Genomic DNA, 24,364 nt, shown 5'->3' on the forward strand with positions numbered 1-24,364 from the left:
CTGGTTAGAAGTAGTGTGGGGTAATCAAGAGAAACCAAAGTTTAAAACTAGCATACACAAGAAGAACTCATGTCTTGCTGAGGTAAACTTTAAAATGTGCTGATGCAATGCTAAGGATCATTTAAAAATTGATCATGAATAGTACTCATCTGTGTTGTGACATTGTCTCTCCATTATTCTCATCTTTCGGAGTAGAAGAATTGGATGTATGTGGTATGTAATTTAGAAAATTGCGAACCTTTAAAAATGAACATCAATTCTCGAGATGATGACGGCATATATTTTAAATAAGACCTATAGTTTTCAAGGGTAGATTTCGTAAGTTTTGAGTTACACAGAAGATGGCATGGAAGGAAGGGAGTTTTAGAGGCACCATAGCGTTATGAAAGCAGTTATAATTTCCAAAGCATAAAGTTAATACATCAAGTCTTGGTATGCAGCATGAATTTATTTAAATGTTTCCTTAGTGTTTTTAGTAAACTGGGATCTGCCCTTGGATTTGGGGGCAGGGCACATCGAGAAAGAAAGAAATCAAGATTCCCACTCTCAAGATTCCCATGTTATACAAGTAAGAAAGAACAATAAAGCAACAGAATGATAAATGAGTTAATTCTGTGTGAAGTTGAACATTGCAAAGTCTTGTTCCATGGAAGCAAGGTTTCGGACTACGATTTTCTTTCTTTCTTTTTTAAATAAATTTTTTTTTGCCTGCGTGCATGTCTGGGTAAGAGTATTGGATTGTCCGGAAGTCACAGATCTGGAAACTGCCATGGTGGTGTGGAAAATTGAACCCAGGTCCTCTGGAAGAGCAGCCAGTACTCTTTAACCCTGAGCCATCTTGGGCCGAGCAGCGGAATTTTCATTTAGGATTATTTTGAAGGATTCTACTGGGAAGAACAACAAAGAAAGAACATATAGGTATTAGCACAGACATGGACTCCTGACACCTGGTTTAAATACTAAGAGAAGCTCACAGAGCCCTATAGGAAGTGTTCTCCCACATCGGAGACATAACCCACTTGACTTCAGAATTTATACCTTAAATTCTTTCAATCTTAATTCAGGAACAAACAGTTTAGTATTAATCTAAGACTGTCAAAATATACTGTTGTCTTTTAAAGGGAACATAAAAAGTTTCTTATAGTAATTTTTGGAGTATAAAATAACACCTAGCCAAATAAGATCCATTTGACATGAACTATAGCTAAGCCGTACCAGCAAAGCAAGCGTATGTTAGGTTTTATTCCTTTAAGTTTTCTGTAAATTACGAACCTAGGATCCTTCTGGATTTTTTTTGTAAGGAGCTGACTAAGAACTAAGTGAAAATGCAATGTGGACAACTGATCTTGAATCTATTATATCTTTCTGGGTGGCAATAATCTTTGCCTATTCTGCCTTGGTCTCAGTGTCAGCACATCTAACATCTACCACCATAGTCAGTGACCAGTGTAGAAACTTTGGCCTTTGTTGGTAGGGGGCGGGGATGGGGAAGGGGTGAGACTTTTAGCCTAGAGCCCAGAGATCTGTGACAGAGCCACTCAGAAGATAAATTGTATTTACTTCAGTTGTGCATCCTTTTATCAAACTTATAAGCCCATAAACTTATTGGTCTTTGTCAATCCACCATGAGCCTCTGCTGGGATTTGACTATCAAGAATACTTTACTCATAACAAGTTGGCCATATGATGTTTAGCACTCTTAAGTTATATGAACTTAGACCCTGTGCCTAATACATCTTTTGTAACCTTTTCTCTTCACTCCTGTGTATAACTACACTAGCCAGTGTCAAGGTCTGATGGGAAGCGACTACAGGAATCCTTGCTTTGTCTTTGTGGTGTTTTTGCTTTCATTCTTCATGGGGAAAAGCCTTAGTTCAATCAGCCATCCCCAGGTGTGAAAACAGAGTCAAACATGGGCTGTGAGTAAGGGATGGGAACTTCTTTATCTGAGTAATTGCCTCCAGCTTCCTTCTTCCTTCATTTTTGCTTCATTCGCTGTAACTGGTTCAGATGTGCACACATCTTGCTCTTACATGTGTTCTACTCGGTTCTCTACCACTATAGCTCTCTGTAGGCTTCTGCCTGCCTGCCATTCTGATGCTACTACTCATTATAATAATTGTACCAACTGGAGTTTGACAGTGCAGCATTGCCACCTTGTCTCCATTAATTAGGACCCCTATGAGTCCCACTGCTATCAACGAGGCTGGTTAGCATCAGGGCCACTAACACATTCATTTTCCCTTTGGTACATGGAATTTTCCCTCAGAGATCATGGTGGTCTTGTGGGTTCTCTGACTCAGTCAATGCCCACTTACATGAGTCTTTGATGTTTTACAACCATAGCCTGAAACAATTCTAACACTGGCACCTACCAGAGGAGAGCCCCTCAGTTTTTCTCAGGTGTCTAGGAGATCCTTACTCTAGCACCTTACTTATCATCTTCCAGACATTTTGCACCAATTTCAAATCCTTTAACCAGGGTGTGGGCACTCTCCTAAGAATAAATAATTAATCAGCATTTTCACACTTGTAAAGCATGCCCACTGTCCTGAATCCTCATCACATACATTGACTAGTTTTTCCTTTGGTTGCATCCCCTTTGCTACCTTAGTAAATTGCTATTTGTGTACGTTGTGATTTGATTCCAGTAGCCTAAGTAGTTACTGGCTTAGTGTCAGGCAGAATCAGAAGACATGACTGGGGACGGCCCAGTATGGGAATGGCAGCCTATTCCACAGAAAGCACATTTAATCGTGCAAAGAAAGGACCACAACACACATAGACCAGTCTTCAAATTAAGGAGTTTTCAGAACTCGAGAAACTCTGGAGATCTGAAGTTCTGCAGTGCTTCGACTGTGGTATTTATGTCATAGGTTTTGGAATTCCACTTCCTCCCATTCTAGAGCTTGAGATTCCTCCTAGCATTGGGAATTACAGGTTCCCTGCACTCAGTTCCTCTTTAATCAAAATGTAACTTCAGCCTTTCTGTGCACTGGCCAGAGAAGACCATCTTCATATTAGTAATTGGTCAGCCTTGGGTTTCCCTCACCATTCCCCAATATATCAATGATCCCCAGAATCATTGCCACCCTATTCAAAACTCCTTAAAAATCACCATTGTCACAATTTCTCAAACTCTTGAGCTTGTGCACCTGCCGCAGAATCAGTTTTAATATCTACTCTCCATGTTATGCTGCTGAAAATTTTAATAACTTCATTGCAAATACCAGGGCCCAGCAGTGTTCCTTCTGTGCCCTCTGAAGAGGTTTTCATTGCCATCATCTAGACAGGTCACCCTAGACTCTGCCTTCTATAATATCTCTAGTACAAAGCTCACAGGCCACAGTTTACGAGATTTTTAGGGTATTGGGTAGTTACTCCTCTGAGGACCAATTCGGCAGTACAAGAAGAGAGGTGAATGCTTTGTCAAAGGAATGAATTGTGACGTAGTCACAACAGGCGAGGATGTGGTGGATCCTGTAGGGCTCACTACAGTTTGTTGGCACCTCATAGTAGTTACAACTTGAAAAATGGGGGGGGGGTGGGTTAAGCCATTCATCCTCTTCAGTGAACCATTTTATGTGGGAATCCCAGTAGAAGGAGAAATAATATTGAAAATTGCCTCTTAGTGGAGGTTACAGGCTAAGAAGTGCTCAGCCAATTTCAAAGCCACACCATCGCTGGAGGAGTAAATGGTTTCTTCATGGGAATGGAAAAGAAAAGATGAGGCACTGTAGCAAATTTTACTAGAAATGTTAATAAATTTTATGGGTAAAAATAGATCAATTATGTGTGGAAGATCACAGTGGCTGGAATTAGGAGCAATAAGGAGGGGTCAATTCACTGTTGGTAGGCTAGCAACGTACAAGATAAACAAATAACTCTCTTATATTTTAGAAAAGGCAAAAATGAGATTTGAAGATTAAACTTATAAAGAGAATACACGATTATATAAGTAAGGATTCTGTGTGAAAATAGAACCAAGAGGAGAAACATATTATGGAAGGTTGGCTGATATGATTTCGGAGGCTGAGAAGTCCTATAATATACTGTGTTCAAGCTGAAGGCTCACAAAACATGGGGAGCCACAGTGCCAAGACTGTAATGAAATGTGATAGCAAGTGCTAATGGATACCCCAGACTTTCTTAGTTAGGGTTTTACTGCTGTGAACAGATACCATGGCCAAGGCAACTCTTAAAGAACAACATTTAACAGACTGGCTTACAGGTTCAGAGGTTCAGTCCATTATCACCAAGGCAGGAACATGGCAGCATCCAGGCAGGCATGGTGCAGGAAGAGCTGAGAGGTCTACATCTTCATCTGAAGGCTGTTAGCAGAATACTGACTTCCAGGCGGCTAGGATAAGAGTCTTAAAGCTCCAGCAAACCACTGAACTGAGAACGGGACCCTCGTTGAAGGAATCAGAGAAAGGGCTGGAAGAGCTTGAAGGGGCTCGAGACCCCATATGTACAACAATGCCAACCAACCAGAGCTTCCAGGGACTAAGCCACTACCTAAAGACTATACATGGACTGACCCTGGACTCTGACCTCATAGGTAGCAATGAATATTCTAGTAAGATCACCAGTGGAAGGGGAAGCCCTTGGTCCTGCTAAGACTGAACCCCCAGTGAACGTGATTGTTGGGGGGAGGGCGGCAATGGGGGGAGGATGGGGAGGGGAACACCAATATCGAAGGGGAGGGGAAGGGGTTAGGGGGATGTTGGCCCAGAAACTGGGCAAGGGAATAACAATCGAAATGTAAATAAGAACTACTCAAGTTAATAAAGATAAAAAGAAAATAAAAAGTAGAAGAAAAATTTAAAAAAAAAAGTCTTAAAGCTCACACCCACAGTGACACACCTACTCCAACAAGGCCACACCTCATTATAGTGCCACTCCCTGGCCCAACATATACAACCCATCACAAAGACCAAGGTAAAAGAAGTATTTTTCCCTTCCTCCACACTTTTCTTCTCTTCATGCTGCATGATGTCCTCCAGCATTGGTAGGAGAGATCTTCACATATTCAACTGTTGGGCTTTCCCAAGATCACCCTTGAAGTTACACCAATCTCATAACTCTTTTGCCAGATAGCTGGATGCCCCTTTTTCAGCTGAGTATATACAGAACCATCATAGATGTAAAGGGGAATGGAGGATGATTCCAAGATTTCTGATCCGAAATAACGCAATTGCATCCATTAATTAAACATTCAGTTTTTTTTGAGGGGACTGTTGAGAGAGAAAGGTGCCCACCTTTAGATAATCAATACAGAATTTTAGTAAGTTAGATATAGAAGTCCAGAATGGAGAAGTGCTTTCTGGAGGCCTTAGCATATGGGTGAAATTTAAAGTCACTAGATTGGATAAAACGAGGAAAGGGGTGAATAGAGAAAGGTAAGAAGAAACTTATCTAGGTCTAACCCTGAACCAGTTCACCATTAAGAAAAGAATCACAGGAGTGGTTTTTTAAAAAGCCATGGTAAGAACACGTCAGATGACACTTATGAATAAGAAAAAAAAAGCAGACTGAAGTTATATTTGAATCTAGCAAAGGGCAGGCATTGGAAATCTTTACCTGAGTGTAGCTGAAACTGGCTCAATGCACAAAGCTGAAAAGAACACATCACCTTTCATATTTCTTTGGGAAAATTTTGCTGGCAAATGAGTGCATGGCTCTGTGGTTGTAGGGAACAAAGTGGGTTAACTGGGAAGACGAAGAAATGTGTTTGTGTGGTGATGGAAATGAAACCGTTGACGGGAATAATTTGGGATGGGAAGTGGGCCTTTCTATAGTGAAGTTCTGAATAAAATCTAGAGCAGACTTGGCATACTGAAAATGTAGGAGGTTTGAACATTAACTAGGAACATCCAGTGTTCCTTCTAATAAGAGGAAAAAAGAATGTTGACCACAGATGATAAATGGAGAGTATAATGTGATAGATGAGGCTTGTGCAATTTTTCTTCCTGTGGTTTTTATGAATTAACTCAGTGAAGTAGAACCCGGAATAAAGAGTGGGGAGGTGGTTTTATAGGCTTGAAGAGAGAAAATATAAAACAGAAAGGGTGGGGGTGTCATAATGCTGTATCATTAAAAAGGCCTACCTGAGGAACTGTAACAAAAATTCAAGAGAGATGGAGACTCATACAATATATTTTTTTTTCCTAGCCACAGATACAGGAGTGAAGGAGACCATTAAGCTCTGTGCAATCAGGCTGAAGAATTTTCTCTGACTAAGTTAGTCAGGAGAGAGTCAAGGCATAAAAAAGCCAAGTCTAGGGTGTTCAAATTGATTAATAATGGAAATTTGAGAAAGCTTGCAAGAGGTTTTTTTTTATAATGAATACATGAGGAAGCAAAGGTATGAAGTGATAACGAGAAGGAGGTGGTCAGTGACTTGTACATTCTGGGGTGGAGATTATGGGATAGCTGAGAACCAGAGATGTAAGGAAATGACCTAGAAAGGCAATCTAGAAATGGTTGGTTTAGAGTGTGGCCACAGAATTTTCAAAGGATGGTAGATGATCATTGCATTAGAAGAATTACACACTCAAGAATTGATAACCCTCAGAATCTAACAAGGAATTGTGGTGGAGCAAGCCGAGAGCTGAAGGGTTGGAGAGGATCTCTAGATGACTTAAGTGAAGTGCAGATGGTGGTAGTGTGTCATAATGACATCAGTATGATCCCCGAAGAGGAAAGAGCTGATTTTGATAATAATGGCTGTCTACTCTTGGGAGCTAGAGGCACATGGGAGATGGCCATTAGGTGGCATGTATATAGAACCACATGAAAACTAAAATGTGGAAATAAACGAGGTCTTGCCTGTGAATCCAGAGTTTCTGGTTGTCACTTACAAGGAGGGTGAACAAGTGCAGTCAGTGACACATCAGTGATCCTGGTCATCAGGACAGGAAGTGAGTGTGACAGTGAATGTGCAAGTGTTGGAACTTTTGACCTGCTCTTGACGTCTTGACTACTGGAGAACAAAAGAGAGGTGTTACTGATTATAGAATTCTGCATGGAACTAAAATGACTTTGAAACCTTTCTTATGGGGGCAGAAGTCTTCAGTTATTGGCTTCTAAATGGGTAAGTTGAAATATGGGACAAGAGTCTCTAGTTCATAATTTTCACATAAAATAGTTAATTTCCTATAAAATAAATTATGAAACAATCATATTTTGGGTGTTTGATGAGAAGACATAGATCAGGGAGTCACACTCAGAGCAGTAAGAATAACAGGAATTTAGCAAAGTAGACCTGCTGATAACAAAATAAAGGTGGAACCTACATCAGCTTCTTTGAGGAAGTGACATCTGTGAACCACTTATTAATGCACAAGCACCTTCCTTTTGGGGGATTTTCTTACACTATCTCCCTTTCTAATGACTTTTCGGAGTCACCTTCCTTGCATCAAGAAGTTCCTGTGTCCCTTAAATCAACTACAGACATCCACTCTGTGGCCTCCATAAGTCTCTTTTGTCTTTCAGAGAATCTAAAATGTCCTTAAGAACAGAATGTCCCTTCCCTCCAGGTCATCTTCTCCAAAATCAATCAGCAGGATCCTTCCAGAGCAAACCAGTCATGGCCGACTGCAGAGATCCTGAACATTGGAAATGCCCCTTTCTCATGTAACTTTAAAGGTTATATACAATGAAATTCTGTTCTTCTGGTATCTCATTCACTGTCACTCTTTTTGCTTCTTGAATGTTCTCATCCCTGTAGTGTGTGCGCACGCGAGTATTTGTGTGTGTCTGTGTGTTCTCTGTGTGTGTGTCTGTGTGTGTGTCTGTGTAAGTGTGTGTCTGTGTATGTGTGTGTGTGTGTTAATGTTGTTGGGCACTCTATTAAATTAAGAGCAACTTCTCACCAGTTGACATTATTTCACACACCTAGTAAACGTTCAAGAAATATTTGCTTTGATGAACATGTGTGAAAGAATAATTCTGGGTGGAGAGGAAAAGCAAATGGTTATTGGCCAAGTGAAGAGACAACAGTAAATTAAAAACTCCACTGGCATAGAGTTTCTAACTTATTACATCTTTTCAGTATATGGTAAAATTTTATGTAATGAAAAAGATTAAAGTAGAATAATTACACTTCCACTTAACACTCAATCTCAGGAGACATCCAGGTGTTATACGTGTGGTGAGAGTTTTTCTTTGTACAATTCCAATCCAAATGCATGTTTGGAAAAACAACAACAGTAAAAACAGTGGCTATTTTCTCACAGCTGACCTTCAAAAAATATCTGAATAGACAAATGTTTTCCAGAGTACAATATTATCCAAAAGCCGTTTTCCCCTTTCCTCTTACTAAACCACTTAATTTGAGAATGCTCATGTTACTGAACTCTATTCAGTTTTTAAAAATCAATCACTCGCACGCTGACTATTTTTAAGTGAATCTGACACTTTGCAGGATCCCGTAAATAAACAAAACGTGCACAGCTTTGCTTATGTCGGGAACCTTCTGTTAAGTGTTGCTTCTATTTATTTACTTTTAAATTATGCCAGATTTTTGCAAATTTGAGTCAGTTTGGGGATCAACTTGAACATTTAAAGACTGGCTATTTACTTTGCTTATGATACTTTGTAATTACGTCAGGGCATGAGACTTGAGGGCTGGCTGGCAGAAGGCATTATGGGGAAATGTTTAAAATGGACCAAAACATAGATCTAGCATACTATGCTATGTTGCTAAAAATTTCATGATTTCTCTTAAACCTAATTTCCTTCAATTTTTATATTCTTTTTGCTTTTCTCATTGCACTCAGAGAACTTTAGCTCATATCCTGCTGTCAGTAGAGCATGAGACTCTTTATCTCAGGGTCATGTGTTCGAGACCCACGTTGGGTGCCATCTGTTGTTGTAAAATATAAAAATAAAAAAAGTATAGGTTGTCTTTTATCCCTGCTAGGTCCGGCACCGTGGTGCCCGAAGATATCTGTTGGATATCTTAATTCTCAGTCAGCAAAGCGTCTCACCTGCTCTGCTCCATCCCCTATCACACTACTGAAGGCCTCTTTCTGAGCTGTCAGCAATCTCTCTGACTATCTAGTTCTCAAGATGTTTCCATGCCAGAAACACACATCCCAACTCCATGGTGGCCCAGACCAGCCGCCCCACACTCCATTACACTTAAATCTACACATGAAAGAACACACAACACAATAACCTTAGATCCAATAGATAAGATATAATTGCCCACCTAAACATACAATGTTGGTGCCATCCATCCCTTAAGAACATTGAAAATAACCTGTAAATACACAGAGTGGGATCTTAATGTCATCTGCCATATTGTCCTGCTACTGCTTCTCTCTCTCTCTCCCTCCTTACTCTTCTCCTTTTTAGTTCCAGTCTCCTCCTCTTCCTTCAAACTTCTCTCCTGCTCATTCTTCCTTCTCCTCCAATGACAGGCCTCCTTCTCCTGTACCTGCCCCTCACCAGTATTTTACAAATTCAATGGGGAGAAGGTTCTGGTGAAGTCACCTGATTCCTGAGTCCTGAGTATGCAGCTGTCCTTGGGGCAGTGGAATTAGCATCGAAATACAGATAACTCCAGGGCAAACCACAACATATCCCTAATACTTCTGACACTCAGCTAGTCAGTCCATGATTTGGATTGCACAGTATAAAAGGTCTTGTGGTCATGAATGGGAGATGGGACTCAATAAAGTTATTGGAGAAATCGAAACTTCCCAGAAAGCCATGCTATTCCAAAATAATCCTTGTTTATAGGAATTGATAAGTGATATTATAATTTACTAATTTTCTCAAATAAAGAACTGACCCCTACTATTAACACAAAGTAACTGCCTCTTGCGGAAAATTTGACATGATTTGTGAGGCCCAGGCCTGGGTAACCTTTCTAAGGTAGTAGAAATCAAATGACAGATGAACTACATGAGGCAGCTAACAATGATATTTATCTAACCAACAACAGTGTGTCTCCTAGAGTCTCCTTGGACCCTCATAGAAACACGGTTTCTATCCTCCACGCTGTCCCCTTCTCTAGGAGGACCTCATCTTTCATCCTGCAAATGACACTTGTTTGGAAGACAATGTCAGTCTCATTGTCTCAGAGTGGCTGGCTTACATGTGTCCACGTGATCTAATTTTAACTCAGAGGAATTGGCAGTAGTGCTTCTGGGCAAGTTTTTCCACACTAACTATTTAGACACATAGCAAAGCCTTTCTCTTTCCCTGAATGTGATGCCTGAACCTAGTGCCAGTGGAGTGTGAGGGAAACAGTCTGTGAGAGGAGCCGAGGTCATAGGGTGGCTCAGTAAGACACAGGAAGAATCATGTCATCCATGACGTTGGAAAGCCATGGCTATCTCTTGCCTGAATCCAGTTCTACTCTGAACTCATAATTTCACCCAGTTAGAGTAACTGTTTTGCCATGGATTCAACATCATTCTGATAGCCTTCTGTCTGAGGTCAAAGAATACATTTGCTAAAGTACTTTCACATCTGGACTGGACGTCAGCCTCCAATGCTCTACCCAGCCAGGCAATGCTATGTTGTGAGCAGTCAGTACAAATGGGCACAGACTGAGTTCAGGATTCCAGTGTTTATATGGACAGGTGTTGGATAATAAAATATACCAAAAATACTGGAAAACTTAAGGCTCCATCCCCAGAAGTGGTACCAGCTCCACCACCGGGAATTGATTAAACAAATCTCCCGACATTTGAAGGAAAATTAATATTTCATTCAGTTTGTCTAACTCCGTGGACCCAAATAAAAGATGTTTTTGGGGGCTACCTTCAAATTGTCAATTGTCAATTTATAATTCTGAATAGAGGAATATGATGTCTCTTTGCCAAATAGGTCTCTTATTTTCCTACCCTGTCTGACTGAGGAATGTTTTCATCCAGGGTAAATTCCAAGAAGAAAAGACCACAATATGGAAGCGAAAGCTTTAAAAGGGAGTGAGTGCAACATTCATTCTGAAGAAACAAAGAAAAGCAGTACAAAATTAACAACTCTTAGAGGTGGGAGGCTGTATTTTCAGGTAGTTTGCTTCTATGGTACTGTTCTACTAAATAGCTTTAACACTTTGCTAACATTAATTAAACCTCACAAACCCTGTGAGATAGGTAATTGCTATAATTAAAGTGATATTTCAGACTGGTTAAATGAGACTTAAAATACCCAAGGTCAGAGTAAGACTGTGAGGCCTAGTTTAGCTTCTCACTCTTACATTCTTATGTCAGATGACTATCCTAGAAAGGGGCTTGACTGTTTTATGACTTTTTCTCTCTGTATGCTTAGATTAAGATATAATATGAGTATACAGAGACATTAAACTTGGAGTTATTTAAGGAAGCTTGAAGACGATGTGAAACATTGTCTAAAGGAATGATCGATATTCTATGATACTATGTATACCATTTCAAATTCACTTCAATTAATTGCATTTATTTTTTAAAAATTCGAATGTAAACTCTGGTTTCGCTAAATCCAAGATTAAATGAAGAGACCAGTGCACGTAAAACACTCTCTATACTACATACCAACAGGTAAGAGACTGCCATCACTTCAGAAAGAGAACCGAGCAGACAGACAGAAGGAAGTCTTCTTGTTGCTATAACTACAGAACAGCAAAGGTCAGCACAGGGTGGGGGTGGGGATCCTGTCTGGATTGAACTTTTAGCAATTCAGTGATATTATCTAGAATTCTTCCTCTCAAGGAAGGAAAATGGACTTGTGCTTTTTCTAAAATAGTTCATTGAAAATAAACACTGGACACGCTCGTTTTTAGAAAAGCACAGAGAATTGTTTTATTAGAAACGAAGGATTAATACTAAACTGTGTACAAACTTGGGTTTTGGCAAATACTTTATGAAAAAATTTCTTTATTGGATTTAAAAATAGGGAGGCCAGGGAAATAGGTTTAACCAAGTGAACCCGTTATTTTCTTTACCCTCAACTGTCACCGTCTTCAGCCTTGACTGAGGTCATCCAAACCATAGAAGAAACTATCTTGTCATTAGAACGGCATGGTTAGGGCAATGAAGACAGATGAACAGGCAGCTTGTAAGTCAAGACTCCTGTGTTAACTTCAAGAAAGCATCAGCTTAGAATATGAAGTCCAGTGTGGAGATGATGCTGATGCTGATGCTGATGATGCTGATGCTGATCCTGATCCTGATCCTGATGCTGATGCTGATGCTGATGCTGATGCTGATGCTGATGCTGATGCTGCCACATTAATTAAAGTGGAAGGCAATGACAATGTGTATAGACCTTTGTTTTTTAAGATCTAGCCTCATCGAATGACAACTGTGGATTCATAGCACCAAGTAAACTTGGAAGGGTTTCCTTAACACAAACTATTAAGGAATGTGAAATATTTTTTCCTTCTTATATGATCACTAGAGGGATAGGTCTTTAGGATAAGTAGCAGTATTTGGATTACAGTTGTTAATTTTTCTGTCTGATAATGGCAAGCTGAACTATGTTATGTCTGAGGAAGTGGGTTTGGATAGAGTACTTAGAGGGACAAATAGAAGCTGGCATCGCCTAAAATTTATCTCTAAGCCATTTTAATTCAGGTTCATGGCATTTCCTTTAACGGTACCATTTCTGCTTTCTTTGTTGTTTAGGAAACCTTTATTTGAACACCTAGCTCTGTCTAACCTGTCCTTAAATATTTAAGGAAGCATCAATCGTTCCTAGATGTTAAACTTCCCATTAAATCACTAAGGAACTATGCCTTACAGTGGTAATCTCAAAGGGGAGTAATTAGTAAAATAGCCCCCAGGAGGAAAAGGAATCTGGAGGTAAGACACTGAGCTATGTATTCTGCTAGTGTTACAATGGATGGAGGCTTCCAGATGTCCTTCACATGTTTTTGTCTTCTAAGTAACAGAGTTGCAATCAGTTGGTGGCCACCAGGGATCTTGGCAGCCATTTGTGGCAAGTTCCCAGTTCTTGGCAAGTACATGCTAACTTGGATACTGTGTTTGACTGGAAGACCGATCAGCCTTGCTTCCTCTGTGCCCTTCTGCCAGTTGAACACAGGATAAGTAGTTGATCCTGAAGTCCCAGGTTAGAAGGAAATAGGATCCCTGCATCCCTCAGAGATGAGCGACCCTCTGGCCTCGAATGACCATCCTTAGGATGACCAGTGTATTTCTATGGTTTCACACTATGGGAATATAGGGATAATGACAGTGATATTGACCACAGAAGCATGCTAAAGATACAAACAGCTTGCAACCATTTGAAAGTCGTGGTAAGCATCTAGAAGAGAAATTCTTAAGTTTTAGTGTTTCATAGAATTAGGGATCTTGTTGAGAACTAACTTGAAAATTAACACTGGCAAAGAATTTTCAAAGCTCTGGCATTTTATCTTGGGGACAATATAAGGCGAAGACTAGTGTAAGAGATGTCAGACATACAAGCTTTTAAGATTATATAAAAAATAATGAGGCCGGAAATAGGCAAGGAAAGGAAGTTTACTTTATTGCATTTGGGGAAGCCTATGGTTAATTTTCTGGTGGAAAGGGCATGGACTGTTTATAATTTTTCCCTGCATGTTCAGTTGGCATCATATTAGCCATGGCTCCACAATCATAATTAAATCTAAGATTCTAATGTCTAGAGAGGGTCTACTGATCAATTAATTATTGATCATAAAACTCAGACTGAAGTTATAACCATATGGCACTGGAGAGACACTGGATTTTGTAAAATTTGCTCAATTGGTAGAATTGTCTAAAATTTCTTGACTTTCTCTGGAATTTTTTTCACTTTTATTTTTTTTTAAAGAAAGAAAAAGAAGTATGAGAATAACATAAGATACTGCAGATGCCTGGTACAGATAGTTCATCAATAGTAGTCATCAACAGTAACATTAAAGATTAAACCGATGCTTTTAAATATTTGTAAACTTGGAAGCCAGGTGTGATAGCACACACTTATAATCTTAGAATTCATCAGGCAAAGTTCAAGGCTACTCTGAAGTACATAGCAAGACCCTGTCTCAACAAAACAAACAAGCACTATTTATATATCCGTATACTTGAAAAGATACTTAGGGATCTTCGTAGAACGTATTTACACATTAAAACTGATTGCAGTCTGCTGATAGATTTCATATGATGCTCAGCTCAAAAACAAAAAAGGAAAAGAAAACAAACATTGAGTGGAAATTTTCTTTCCTTGCATATGCAAGGCATTCCCAGAAATGTAGAAATAACTCATTAATTATCCAATTATTTTGCCTGAAAAGACATAACTATTTTTTAAACAAACTTAGCCTATGTCTACAAAAAAGACGAGCATATTGCAACTACTTCAGCCACTGCTACCTACCTCTTGAGAGATCATCTTGAGTGTGCACACCAACGTTCTTACCATCTTATCCGCTATCCATAACCTTCACATCACCAAATCTTGACAAGGTCAAGATAAATCTTTTGAAAATTCAAATATAAAATAGTTTACGCTGTCTTTTAGTAATATGTTCTCATAAAACAAATAACCCATGTTTTTCTTCCCTCTCTGAAACCACGATACTGCATTACTCCACAATATGGTTTCTGTTACATTGTGTAACTTGATTCTACTTTAAAGCTGAGTCTGATTTCGTTTGCTCTTAGAAGGCTCGTTCAGAGTCAGATGCTGTAGTGCACATCTAGAACCCCAGGACATTGGCGTCTGAGCCAGGATAACTGCCTAGGAGGGACCCAGGCTAGCCTGGGCTATATAGTAAATTCCAGAAATTTCTGGGCTACAGTATGAAACACCTTCTCAAATCCCATCCAAGTGGGAAGGGGTTGGGGAGAAAGAGTAATATTTAAAAGGACTTAAAAATTAACATCCTATTTCATACCCGTTTCTGGCAGTCTGCAGCTCAATAGGTGTACACCATGTGTCTTGTATATCTCGGTTTCTTTGAGACGGTAAGGAAGAGGTTAATTCATAGTTGGATTTCATGAGTTTTATTTACATGCGATGTGTGTTAAATACTTATCTTTCAGTTTGAAGTATTTTCCCTGGGTGATGGGAAGTAAAATGTCCATCACATTAAAATTAGTTAAAAGAGATCGTTTAGATATAAAAGTAAAGTTTGGAGTTAAAATTAGGGAGGTGGGATAGAAATCTGACTCCTTGGAACTACCGGATAAAAGAGGAAAGGGGGAGGGTGAAGCCATGTAGGGCAGGAAGACGCGGACACAGTGGGAATGGCAGGCGGTGTGGGAGACGAGAGAAAGGCAGCCACAGACTGAGACCGGTCAAGCATCGCATCATTTTTGTTTTCTTTAAACATTCTGGCATAATAACATTTCAGGGATTCGAACCACCAGAACACCGGTCCCTTTACCCCTTACTTTAGAACGATAACGATTCTCTTTTACAGTGTCTTTCCCGGCCCCACCAGGAAGATCATTTAAAAGCAGGCGATGGGGATGTGAAACTGAGAGCCTTCCTGCACCACACAGGACCTTCCCTCTGTGTCTGGCACGGCTCTTCCCTGCTCAGCCAGGGAACCCAGACAAGTTTATTTACACACCCCCCCCGCCCAGCGTGCACAAACACACCCGCAGAGAGCGAGGGCGCGAGGGGCGGGAACGCCCTCTCTTCCATCCCTTCCAAACAATTATCTGCCAGAGAGAGAAAAAAAAAAAAAAAAGAAAATCCTCCGCCGAGCCGGGGGCTGGCGGGGCGGCGGGCGAGCCGGGAAACGTGGCCGCGCCGGCGAGCTGGGGATTTGTGAAAAGGAGCGCTGGCCCGCGTGCGCCTCTTGTTCCCGGTGTAATTTGCAGCCAATCATCGGGAGGTGTCCGCGCCCTGCGTCCTGCTCACCTCGGCGCCGCGGCCCGCCCCCGCCCCCGGCTCCGCACCGCCTCCCTCGCCTTTCTCCGCGCTCCCCTCCCCCAGCCACCGCACACACGCACACACACAAACAGACGGGGGGGGGGAGGGTGAGAAAGAGAGAGAGAGAGCGAGAGAGAGAGAGACTCCCCGGCTCCCTCCCTCCCTCGCACACAGCGACTGGAGACGGACCGGGAGCAACGCGCTGGGAAGAGCAGAGACCACCGACAACAGCCCCGCGCTCTCCCACACACGCTCACACTCGGCGCTTTCCTCTCCACCCCCACCTCCTCCTCCTTCCACCCCCTCCACTAACACCATCTCCTCCTCCTCTCTGCAACAAGAAAAAAAAGCCATTTACAGGTATTTTTTTTCATCCGCATATTTATTTACCCCACCCCCCCATTCCCAACAGTTTGTTTACAAGTATTAAAGTTGTAATTGGGAGCTGCCAAGACACATCTGGATTTGTGTTTCTTTGTGTTAGGGGGTGATGTGCAACTAATTAAAGGCAGACTGGCAGCGTCTGCAAATTCTAAGGCTCCCCAAATAAAAAGAGACTGGTAAGTGATTGTTCTTTCTCTTCCTCTGGCTTTCCCCCCACCTCTTTCTCTCTTAAATGTTTGCTGTCCGGTGGGATTGTAAAAGTAGATTAATGCTGGACTCCAGCAATAAAAACCGTGACTGTATTAATTAATTAATTAATCTGCACCGGCCCCTCCTCCTGAATGTTAAATATGACCTTTGATCTCCATGTCTCTGGTAGACCAGACATACAGTACTAGGCATGTACAGTCACATTGTTCAGAGGCAAAGCAGGATCATGAAGTATGGATGTTTAATTTAGCTTTGGCATTAGAACTATAGTCATTGGTGTGTATGTTTTATTTTGTTGCTAAATAAAAGCCAAACAATAACTGTGGCTTAGGTACCTTTTTTTTTTCATGCTCCAGGGATGCATTGATTAAACAATAATGACCTGGATGCTGGGCACAATCATTTTCTGCAGTTTCTGGTGGCATTGAACCTAGAGGTGGGAAGGGGGAGGTGGTAGCAATTGGAGAAGCAAGGACAGCTTGTTTGGAAACACCATGCTAAGATCTGGAAGTGGGGGGGGGGCGGATATTAAACCCCTTCTTTATTTGGAACAAGGTCAAAAGACTAAAATGTTAGTGTTCCCTCCACTCAGTGGGATGATGCCTACTGCATGGCTGGCATAACTAGTTTTCTAGTGAGTAGCACTTGCATCTTCAATGTGATCCACAGAAACTGAAGCTGTTTATGTTTTCTTACTGTGTCTTTTCCCCCATACCCTTGAGAGTATCAGGGATATTTAGTCAGGAAGATTTGGGGGGCACCTTTGTATTGTCATCAGGCCTCAGAAGGGAGCAGTTTTCCCTAATGTGAAACCACAGAGGTGGTTCCTGAGTGATTAGGGACTTGCTGTGATTGAAGGATGCCTGCTAGCTTCTAATCCAGCCGGAGGGGGGTTCCTTATCCTGATTTACTATGCCTAATAGGGATTTGTTTACATAAACCCATTTTTTTTAGGGTGCCTCATCAGTAGACCTTGAAGTTTTCAAAATTGGAGTTTGGACATAATGATTCATTAATCTAATTATAAGCGTAATTACTATAATTGATATGCATTTGAAACTCTGAAATTTTGAGACAGGGACTATTAGGCCCTCAGCTTTAATTCCCTGAACTCCACCTTCCACACCAATCTCTAGGCTTCAGAAGATGCCTGAGAAAGGTACTCTGGCAAAAAAAAAAAAAAAAAAAAAAGGAAACAAAGAAACTGTTTTTGTAAGGTGAATATACATTTTACATCTTCCCTTTAATTCTTAAAAGGCTGTGATGTGCCTCCCACCCTTAATAAGCAAACAGGATCCCTCTTCCTAAAGCTTCATGGTGGCCTGTTAAGCAGAGAAATGCAAATACCCAGCTAGCATTAAACTTTCCTCTTTAAAAAAATAGCAAAAGGGGGAAAATTATCTTAATGGCTCTTTGGATAAACAACACCTGAAGGGATCTCCCTTCTCTTTATGCAAAAACCAGTGTTAGTGAATGATTTTTTTTTTAAGTCCTTTGCTTTCCTGTTTTCTTGGGAAGACAGCAATCTCCATTAGAAATAATTGGTATTCTTATAGGAGCAGCAGATACTTAGTTATAAGCTGTGGCATTACTTGTATTTGAGATCTATCTATATATTTATACCTACCTACCTACCTATGTTCCATCTCCCCTCCCTTTTAAAAACAAGAAATACACCACCTTCTTGCCCCTGCCACCAAATGGCTTGTACAATTGAGACCTGTCCTTGGTCCAATGAATTAAGATCCTAACAGAGCCAGCTGTGCTGGGATTCAAACTAATGACAGCAGACACAGAAGGACACTGTGGCAGCTGGTAGTTCTCCCCCACCCCTGCCCCCCAACCCCCTTTGCCTCTTTGGTTCAGATTGTATGTGGGCAGTCTTGTAGCTCTGGGTTGTATTGTGTTTGCTTACAGTTTATGCTCGGATGTATTGTAGACTTTCTCAGTACTTCATTTGCTAATTTCCGGTTCGTTTTCCTCATAGGGCCATTGCTGTTTCTACTTTACAGCATTTGCATGCCCAGGCAGCACTTGTTCACACATTTCATAATGTTTAAATGCCCTCTGCTTATAGGTAGTATCGCCCTCCCACCCCTGATTTGCATGTCTTTAGCACTCCAATTGCCCTTTTCCCTCGGCATTTGTCACCCCCGTCTTTCCTCTTTCCCTGGGTACTCTAGCTATTAATACATTTTTTCTCAGGAGGGTTACAAGAATAGGGGGGGAGGAGCTGTGTGGTGTGCTGCGGGGAGGGAGGAAGGGAGGGAGGGAGCAGGGGCTTGGGAGTGTTGGGGGGGGCGAAGGGGGTCACGTCTTGATGATTGTTATGCAAACGACCCGACTAGAGAACGTGGGAGCTTTCTGTGGTGTCTGCGGTGGGGTAACGAGGGCGGCTGTTTATTTATTTTTAATTTTTCTCCTCGTGCAGCTCGTTGGAATGACTTTCTTTATTTTAGTTGTAACAGTTGGAGGATAATGCAAAGGAAGACGCTGCCTGGGAATTCACCGTCTGTGGACATGCGCCCCAGAGAGGACTAGAGCAGCCCTCACCTTGCTCTCCCCACCCGGATCCCACTTTCCTGCACGGCTCGGCCCGTACCCCGACCCCACCATCACCCGCTTCCCTTCCCCCCACCTCTCCCCCTTTCCCACCCAGGTGTCGGACCAGGCGGTCCCCACTTCCACCCTGCACCCCTTCTTCCCCCCCTGCACCATGAACACCAATGTCTGCGTGGAGCCGGGGCCGAGCCCGGAGGCCCCGGGCTTGCCCAAGGAGAGCCACCTGCCCGAGGGGGCCCTGAACAGCCTTGTGGATTACAACTCTGAGATGGAGCGCTATCGCTCTTTTGCCACCTCCTTCTACAAGACCAACGGGGGCGCCTTCCCGCAGGCAGCCAAGATCGCGCGCATCACCACCCCCATCTTCCCCAGCAGCGCCGCCGCCGCCGCGGCTGCTGCGCGCATCGGCATGTCCCCGTGGAACTGCGACAACGCGGCCACCGCCGCCGCCACCGCGATGCTCTGGGGCAGCGGGGGCGGCGGCGGAGGCGGTGGGGGCGGGGGTGGGGGCGGCGGAGCCGGCAGGAAATCCTCCTCGGCCGCCGCCTCCTCCTCCGCCTCCTCCTCGGCGATCCTCCCCGCCGCCGGCGGTGGCGGTGGCGGCGGCGGCAGTGGCAGCGGCGGCGGCGGCGGCGGTGGCGGCGGCAGGACCAGCATGCACCACCGGAACGACTCCCAGCGTCTGGGGAAGGCTGGCTGTCCGCCAGAGCCGTCGTTGCAAATGGCAAATACTAATTTCCTCTCCACCTTATCCCCCGAACACTGCAGACCTTTGGCGGGGGAATGCATGAACAAGCTCAAATGCGGCGCTGCTGAAGCAGAGATAATGAATCTCCCCGAGCGGGTGGGGACTTTTTCCGCTATCCCGGCTTTAGGGGGCATCTCATTACCTCCAGGGGTCATCGTCATGACAGCCCTTCACTCCCCCGCAGCAGCCTCAGCAGCCGTCACAGACAGTGCGTTTCAAATTGCCAATCTGGCAGACTGCCCGCAGAATCATTCCTCCTCCTCCTCGTCCTCCTCGGGGGGAGCTGGCGGAGCCAACCCGGCCAAGAAGAAGAGGAAAAGGTGTGGGGTCTGCGTGCCCTGCAAGAGGCTCATCAACTGTGGCGTCTGCAGCAGTTGCAGGAACCGCAAAACGGGACACCAGATCTGCAAATTTAGAAAATGTGAAGAGCTAAAGAAAAAACCTGGCACTTCGCTAGAGGTCAGAGGAGATGATTTCTTGTTTCCCAGTCTTGCCCCCTCCCTCCTCACCCCCCTGCCCTCTCCCCCACAGGGTTTCTTGTCTGGATTCAAGACGCAGCATCCCCTTTTCTGAAGCTTCTTGCAGGCTGAAACATACTGGCATGGGTGGTTGGCGGAGGACTTGGCCTCAATACCACCCTCTCAGCTGCACTTCAGTCGGGACCGCCCTTCGGCTAGAGAGTGCCCCTCCTTTTTTAGTCTCTGGAAAAAAAGGCAATTGGTCTAAGAACCCGAAGTTTTGCATCTGAGTATGCTTAATATTTTCCCTGCTGTTTTAAACTGGTCCATCAGGAAAACATCCAAACAAAAAGCTCTGCCCCAAATATTGAACATATTTATCATTCATATATATATACATATATGTATGTATATATATATATATATATATATATATATATATGGACTTAGTATAGCCCAGACATAACACTACTCATGTTGTACACAACTTAAAGTATACGCATACATATGTATATATACCATCTTTGTGTGTGTGTGTGTGTGTGTGTGTGTGTGTGTGTGTGCGCGTGCATGTGTGGGCTGAATTGCCTGGATTCCAAAGGGGATTTTTATCCTCTTCTAGAATAATTTTCTTCTGAGCCTAACAGGATGTTTTTTGTTTCCTGTCTTTTTTTTTTTTTTTTTTTTTTTGCCTTCCTGATAATTTTTGAGCCAGCAGAGAGAGTGTAGGGAGCTGCTAGTCACATTTTTGAGATGTGACTTTGAGTAAAATGATAATTATTTACTAATGTGACCTAACGGGGAGCTTATTTTTAAAATAATTTACGTAGTTCCAGGAAAACTCGGTTGTTTTGTTGTTGTTTTAGATTTTACATCTCCCTTGGGTTCAGCATCTGACAAAGTAACCATTTTGTGGTTGCAAAATTACTCTAAACATAGGAAGGCTTTGGTCGGTGCCATATGTGGTAAATGATAGTTTACTTTTCCTATAGGTCTTTAAAACAGACATTATTCACTAAAGTAATGGTAACATTAGGCTTTTAATTGCATTTTAAATTAATATTGATACATGGGACGAACATTTTATATGATAGCCTAATCAAAACACAGGAGGAAAAAATGCAAAATTACAGGTATATTGTTTTGGTGACATTCAGAAAGGAAGTATGAACAGGCAATCACAGTCTCTGATGAAATCTAGAGAGAAAGGCTATCTGGTGAGCTGCTTGTGCAATGTGAGGCAGGGCAATGGGTTTACTCTTAGGGAAGGTTCTGTGGACTAGACTGGATGTTGAGAGTGACTGCCCCAATCCGTCCTGAGGAATACTTACTTGCACATTCTTTTAAAAAATCAGGAACATGACCTAGGGATGCCTTCCTTGGAGCACTGAGAATTGGAGTTTTAAAGAATAAACATAAAAGTTAAAGATCTTGCTTCTGTTTTGACTACAAAGAAGACGGATCATCTTGGTTCAAACCAAGGCCAAGGGACTGGGATTTCCAAAGTTAGCAGCATATGGACTGCAGTTCTGTCACAACATTGCATGTATTCCTCCTCCTAAAGAAACCAGGTCTTCTTGGGAACTGTAATTGTTTCACAGGGTATGTCGTTGTTCTTCCTGTGGGAAACTATGGTCAAGCAAAGGTAACAGCAGCTACAGTGCAGGTTATGTATTTCCCGAGATGGCAAGAAACTAACTTTTGAGCTCTCTGTTGTACTTTCATTTACTATAACTTCTTTCGGTTGGAAGACCATGGGAAATTTTAGCTTATGATGAGGCGGTGGCCTATGAATGTCTAGTGAATAGGACAGTATGGCTTCTATTTTCCCTTTGAAGAGTAATCTGTAGAGTTATATTTCTGGCATTGTATATAGTATAGCATTGGAATTGTCATACCCTAGCTTCAGCTATAGCATAGCCACCTGTTCCATTGCAGGGGACGTAGTGGAGAGGAAAGCTGAATGACCCTCATCTATTTAGTCAGCAACCACTCCAGAGGAGTTTGCTACGAGCTCCAGTAGGCTTTCAGCCATGTTTCTAGGCTGCTGTGTTCATTTAAACTGGCTTCGTATATTTCTTCTCTGTCTCTCTTTCAGTGGTTTCCCACAAACTTTTCAAAGTTTTTGTTCATAGTTCCAAGCATCGTAGAATCGTTTATTTTGTCTTTGAAAATTAGCGTGCACAGAACGTTGTGGCCACGCAGAAGGTGGGGAGTGGGTGAGAGAACGCACATTTCCCACTGCAGGTGTTTTCCGGAGTGAGGGTTCCTTCTACCTACCAGGGCATGCGGGACAGTTCAGGGCCATGAAATACTACTAGGCAAAACAAAAGGAAAAAAAGGTTTCTAAATTGTCTGAGTGTCTATCCAGGTCCTGAATAGAGTAATTGCCGTGTGATTACCTCAAACCCACATGGATCCTCAGGCTACACTTGTAGGAAACTTCCAGGGCTTGCATATAGGGTAGCAGATCTTCAATGATTGAACCGAAGCTGAAAAAGTTCCCCTGCAGATCCGCTTTTCTATCTTTAATTTGGCCCATTATGATCTCAGGAGATGTTTTTGAGAGTGGGTAGACTCTTGTCAGGTCTAGGAGTTGGATTTCAATCATAAACTTAGTAGCTGATACTTGTGGCGCTAACTTTCAGACACATAAGTGGTTTATATCTACACACTACTCACGACTCATCCTCTTAGCACTCCAAACCCTCCTTCTCTTTGACCTGGTCTTATCTCAGAGACCAGAGGCACAGTCAGATTGCTTTTAGGCTGTGGAAATCAAGATTAAGGAAGATTCACATGGATGTGTTGGGATTCTGCCCACATTCTCTTAAGCCTCCTTTCCTAGCCTTCCTTTAAATGCGACTTCCCCTGCTTAGTTCCCTGTTAAGAGCAACTTACGTTGTAGCACTCCCTGTTGACGTTCAGTGTGGCAATACCCATGGAATAGTGTGTGCTCTGTGTTCTGTGTGCTGTGTGTTTGCACATGCCACGGCTCCTTCATCAATCACTGTATTAACAATAGCCACTAATTGTTAAAAGCAGTTGATACAAATGCATTGTGTTCCTGCTGGACGAAATTTACTTTAAGAGTCTATGTCTTTAATTAACATTCAGTTCCTAGATTTATTTAAAATATGACCATTTAGGGGATTATTATGATACTAGGTAAATACTTATATATGCAACCTTTATTTTTTTGGCCTGATACAAAGATTTCACTTTTTAAAATATCACGATCTAATGTAACTCAAGGGATAAAGTCCCATGGGCAAGCCCAGCCTCTTAGTCCCTGAACATTGTTCAGGTGACATGATTGATCTCTGTGGGACAGCATTAGAGACCACACAGAGCTGGTTTCTCTCCCATTAGTTGATTTATGGAATTACATTAGTGAAGCTGTACCTCTGGGAGGCTCCCCTGCCTCCCACTCCTGCTCTCTTTCCTGCCACAACTTTATAGAGAAGAGATGGGAAAACTGGGGGAAAAAACAGTTAAAAGGGTGGTTATGTTTTTCTTTCTCTTTTCTCTCACTTAAAAAATAGGAAGTGTGCCTATGTACCAGCCCCCCAGCAATGTTTCTAGAAGCCAGCTCGAGATTCTGAAGGATTTGATGAAAAACATTCTGATGTTATCAAGTGAAACCAGATAACTTGGTTTAGAAACGTGTTTTAGAAGTGGAGAGAGACACTACGTATTCATTTTAAGCTCTGGGGGCCCCAACCAAGGGCAGTTGTGAAATTCTGGACAAAGCACTGTGTCTGTAACTTGTGCAAAATGATGATGGCTGCCTGCTAAGAAAATTAATTTGTAGCCCACATCTAAAGTAGATGTGTCACTATCCAGTTCGTAGCTGCAGAAAACTAGCAAATGACTGAACACTTCAGAAGGTCTTAAAGTCTACTGGGTTGTTTTAAAAAGTATATATGCATAGATAAAATATAATAAATCTTGCATATTTTAAGTTGAAACTTTTTCAGTTTGTCATTTCATGTCGTAGTTTCAAAATGAGTTTTCTGTCTAACAATTAAGACATGCTCGCAGGAAGTATTTTTTAATTTGTTTACTTCACAACCCAACATCAGCCCTTCCTCTCCTCCCAGCACCCTCTCATGCAAGTCCTACCCCCATTTCACCTTCCCCTTCTCTTTAGAAGAGG

The 24,364-nt window shown here is 42.3% G+C and overlaps 1 protein-coding gene and 1 long non-coding RNA gene across 4 annotated transcripts in view; one reads left to right on the plus strand and one right to left on the minus strand.

The window, feature by feature from the left end:
• Positions 1 to 429: 429 nt before the first annotated feature.
• Positions 430 to 20,027, minus strand: LOC134478856 (uncharacterized). Its single transcript, XR_010064445.1, has 2 exons — positions 19,890 to 20,027; positions 430 to 887 (listed from the first exon to the last, which is right to left on the minus strand). It is a non-coding gene; the product is annotated as an uncharacterized LOC134478856 (long non-coding RNA).
• Positions 6,617 to 24,364, plus strand: part of Cxxc4 (CXXC finger protein 4) — a 34,304-nt gene continuing 16,556 nt past the window's right edge. The window contains exons 1-3 of one of the 3 annotated variants that reach the window (XM_006233339.5): positions 6,617 to 16,203; positions 16,328 to 16,403; positions 18,897 to 24,310. In XM_006233339.5, coding sequence (XP_006233401.2) covers positions 19,154 to 20,320 — 1,167 coding nt within the window. In that variant the 5' untranslated portion in view covers positions 6,617 to 16,203; positions 16,328 to 16,403; positions 18,897 to 19,153 and the 3' untranslated portion in view covers positions 20,321 to 24,310. Of the gene's footprint in view, positions 16,204 to 16,327; positions 16,404 to 18,896; positions 24,311 to 24,364 lie in introns of those variants that run through there. The other 2 variants (NM_053342.4, XM_006233341.5) reach the window with 2 other exon arrangements.

This window comes from Rattus norvegicus, chromosome 2 (assembly GCF_036323735.1).
Source record: "Rattus norvegicus strain BN/NHsdMcwi chromosome 2, GRCr8, whole genome shotgun sequence".
NCBI lineage: Eukaryota > Metazoa > Chordata > Mammalia > Rodentia > Muridae > Rattus > Rattus norvegicus.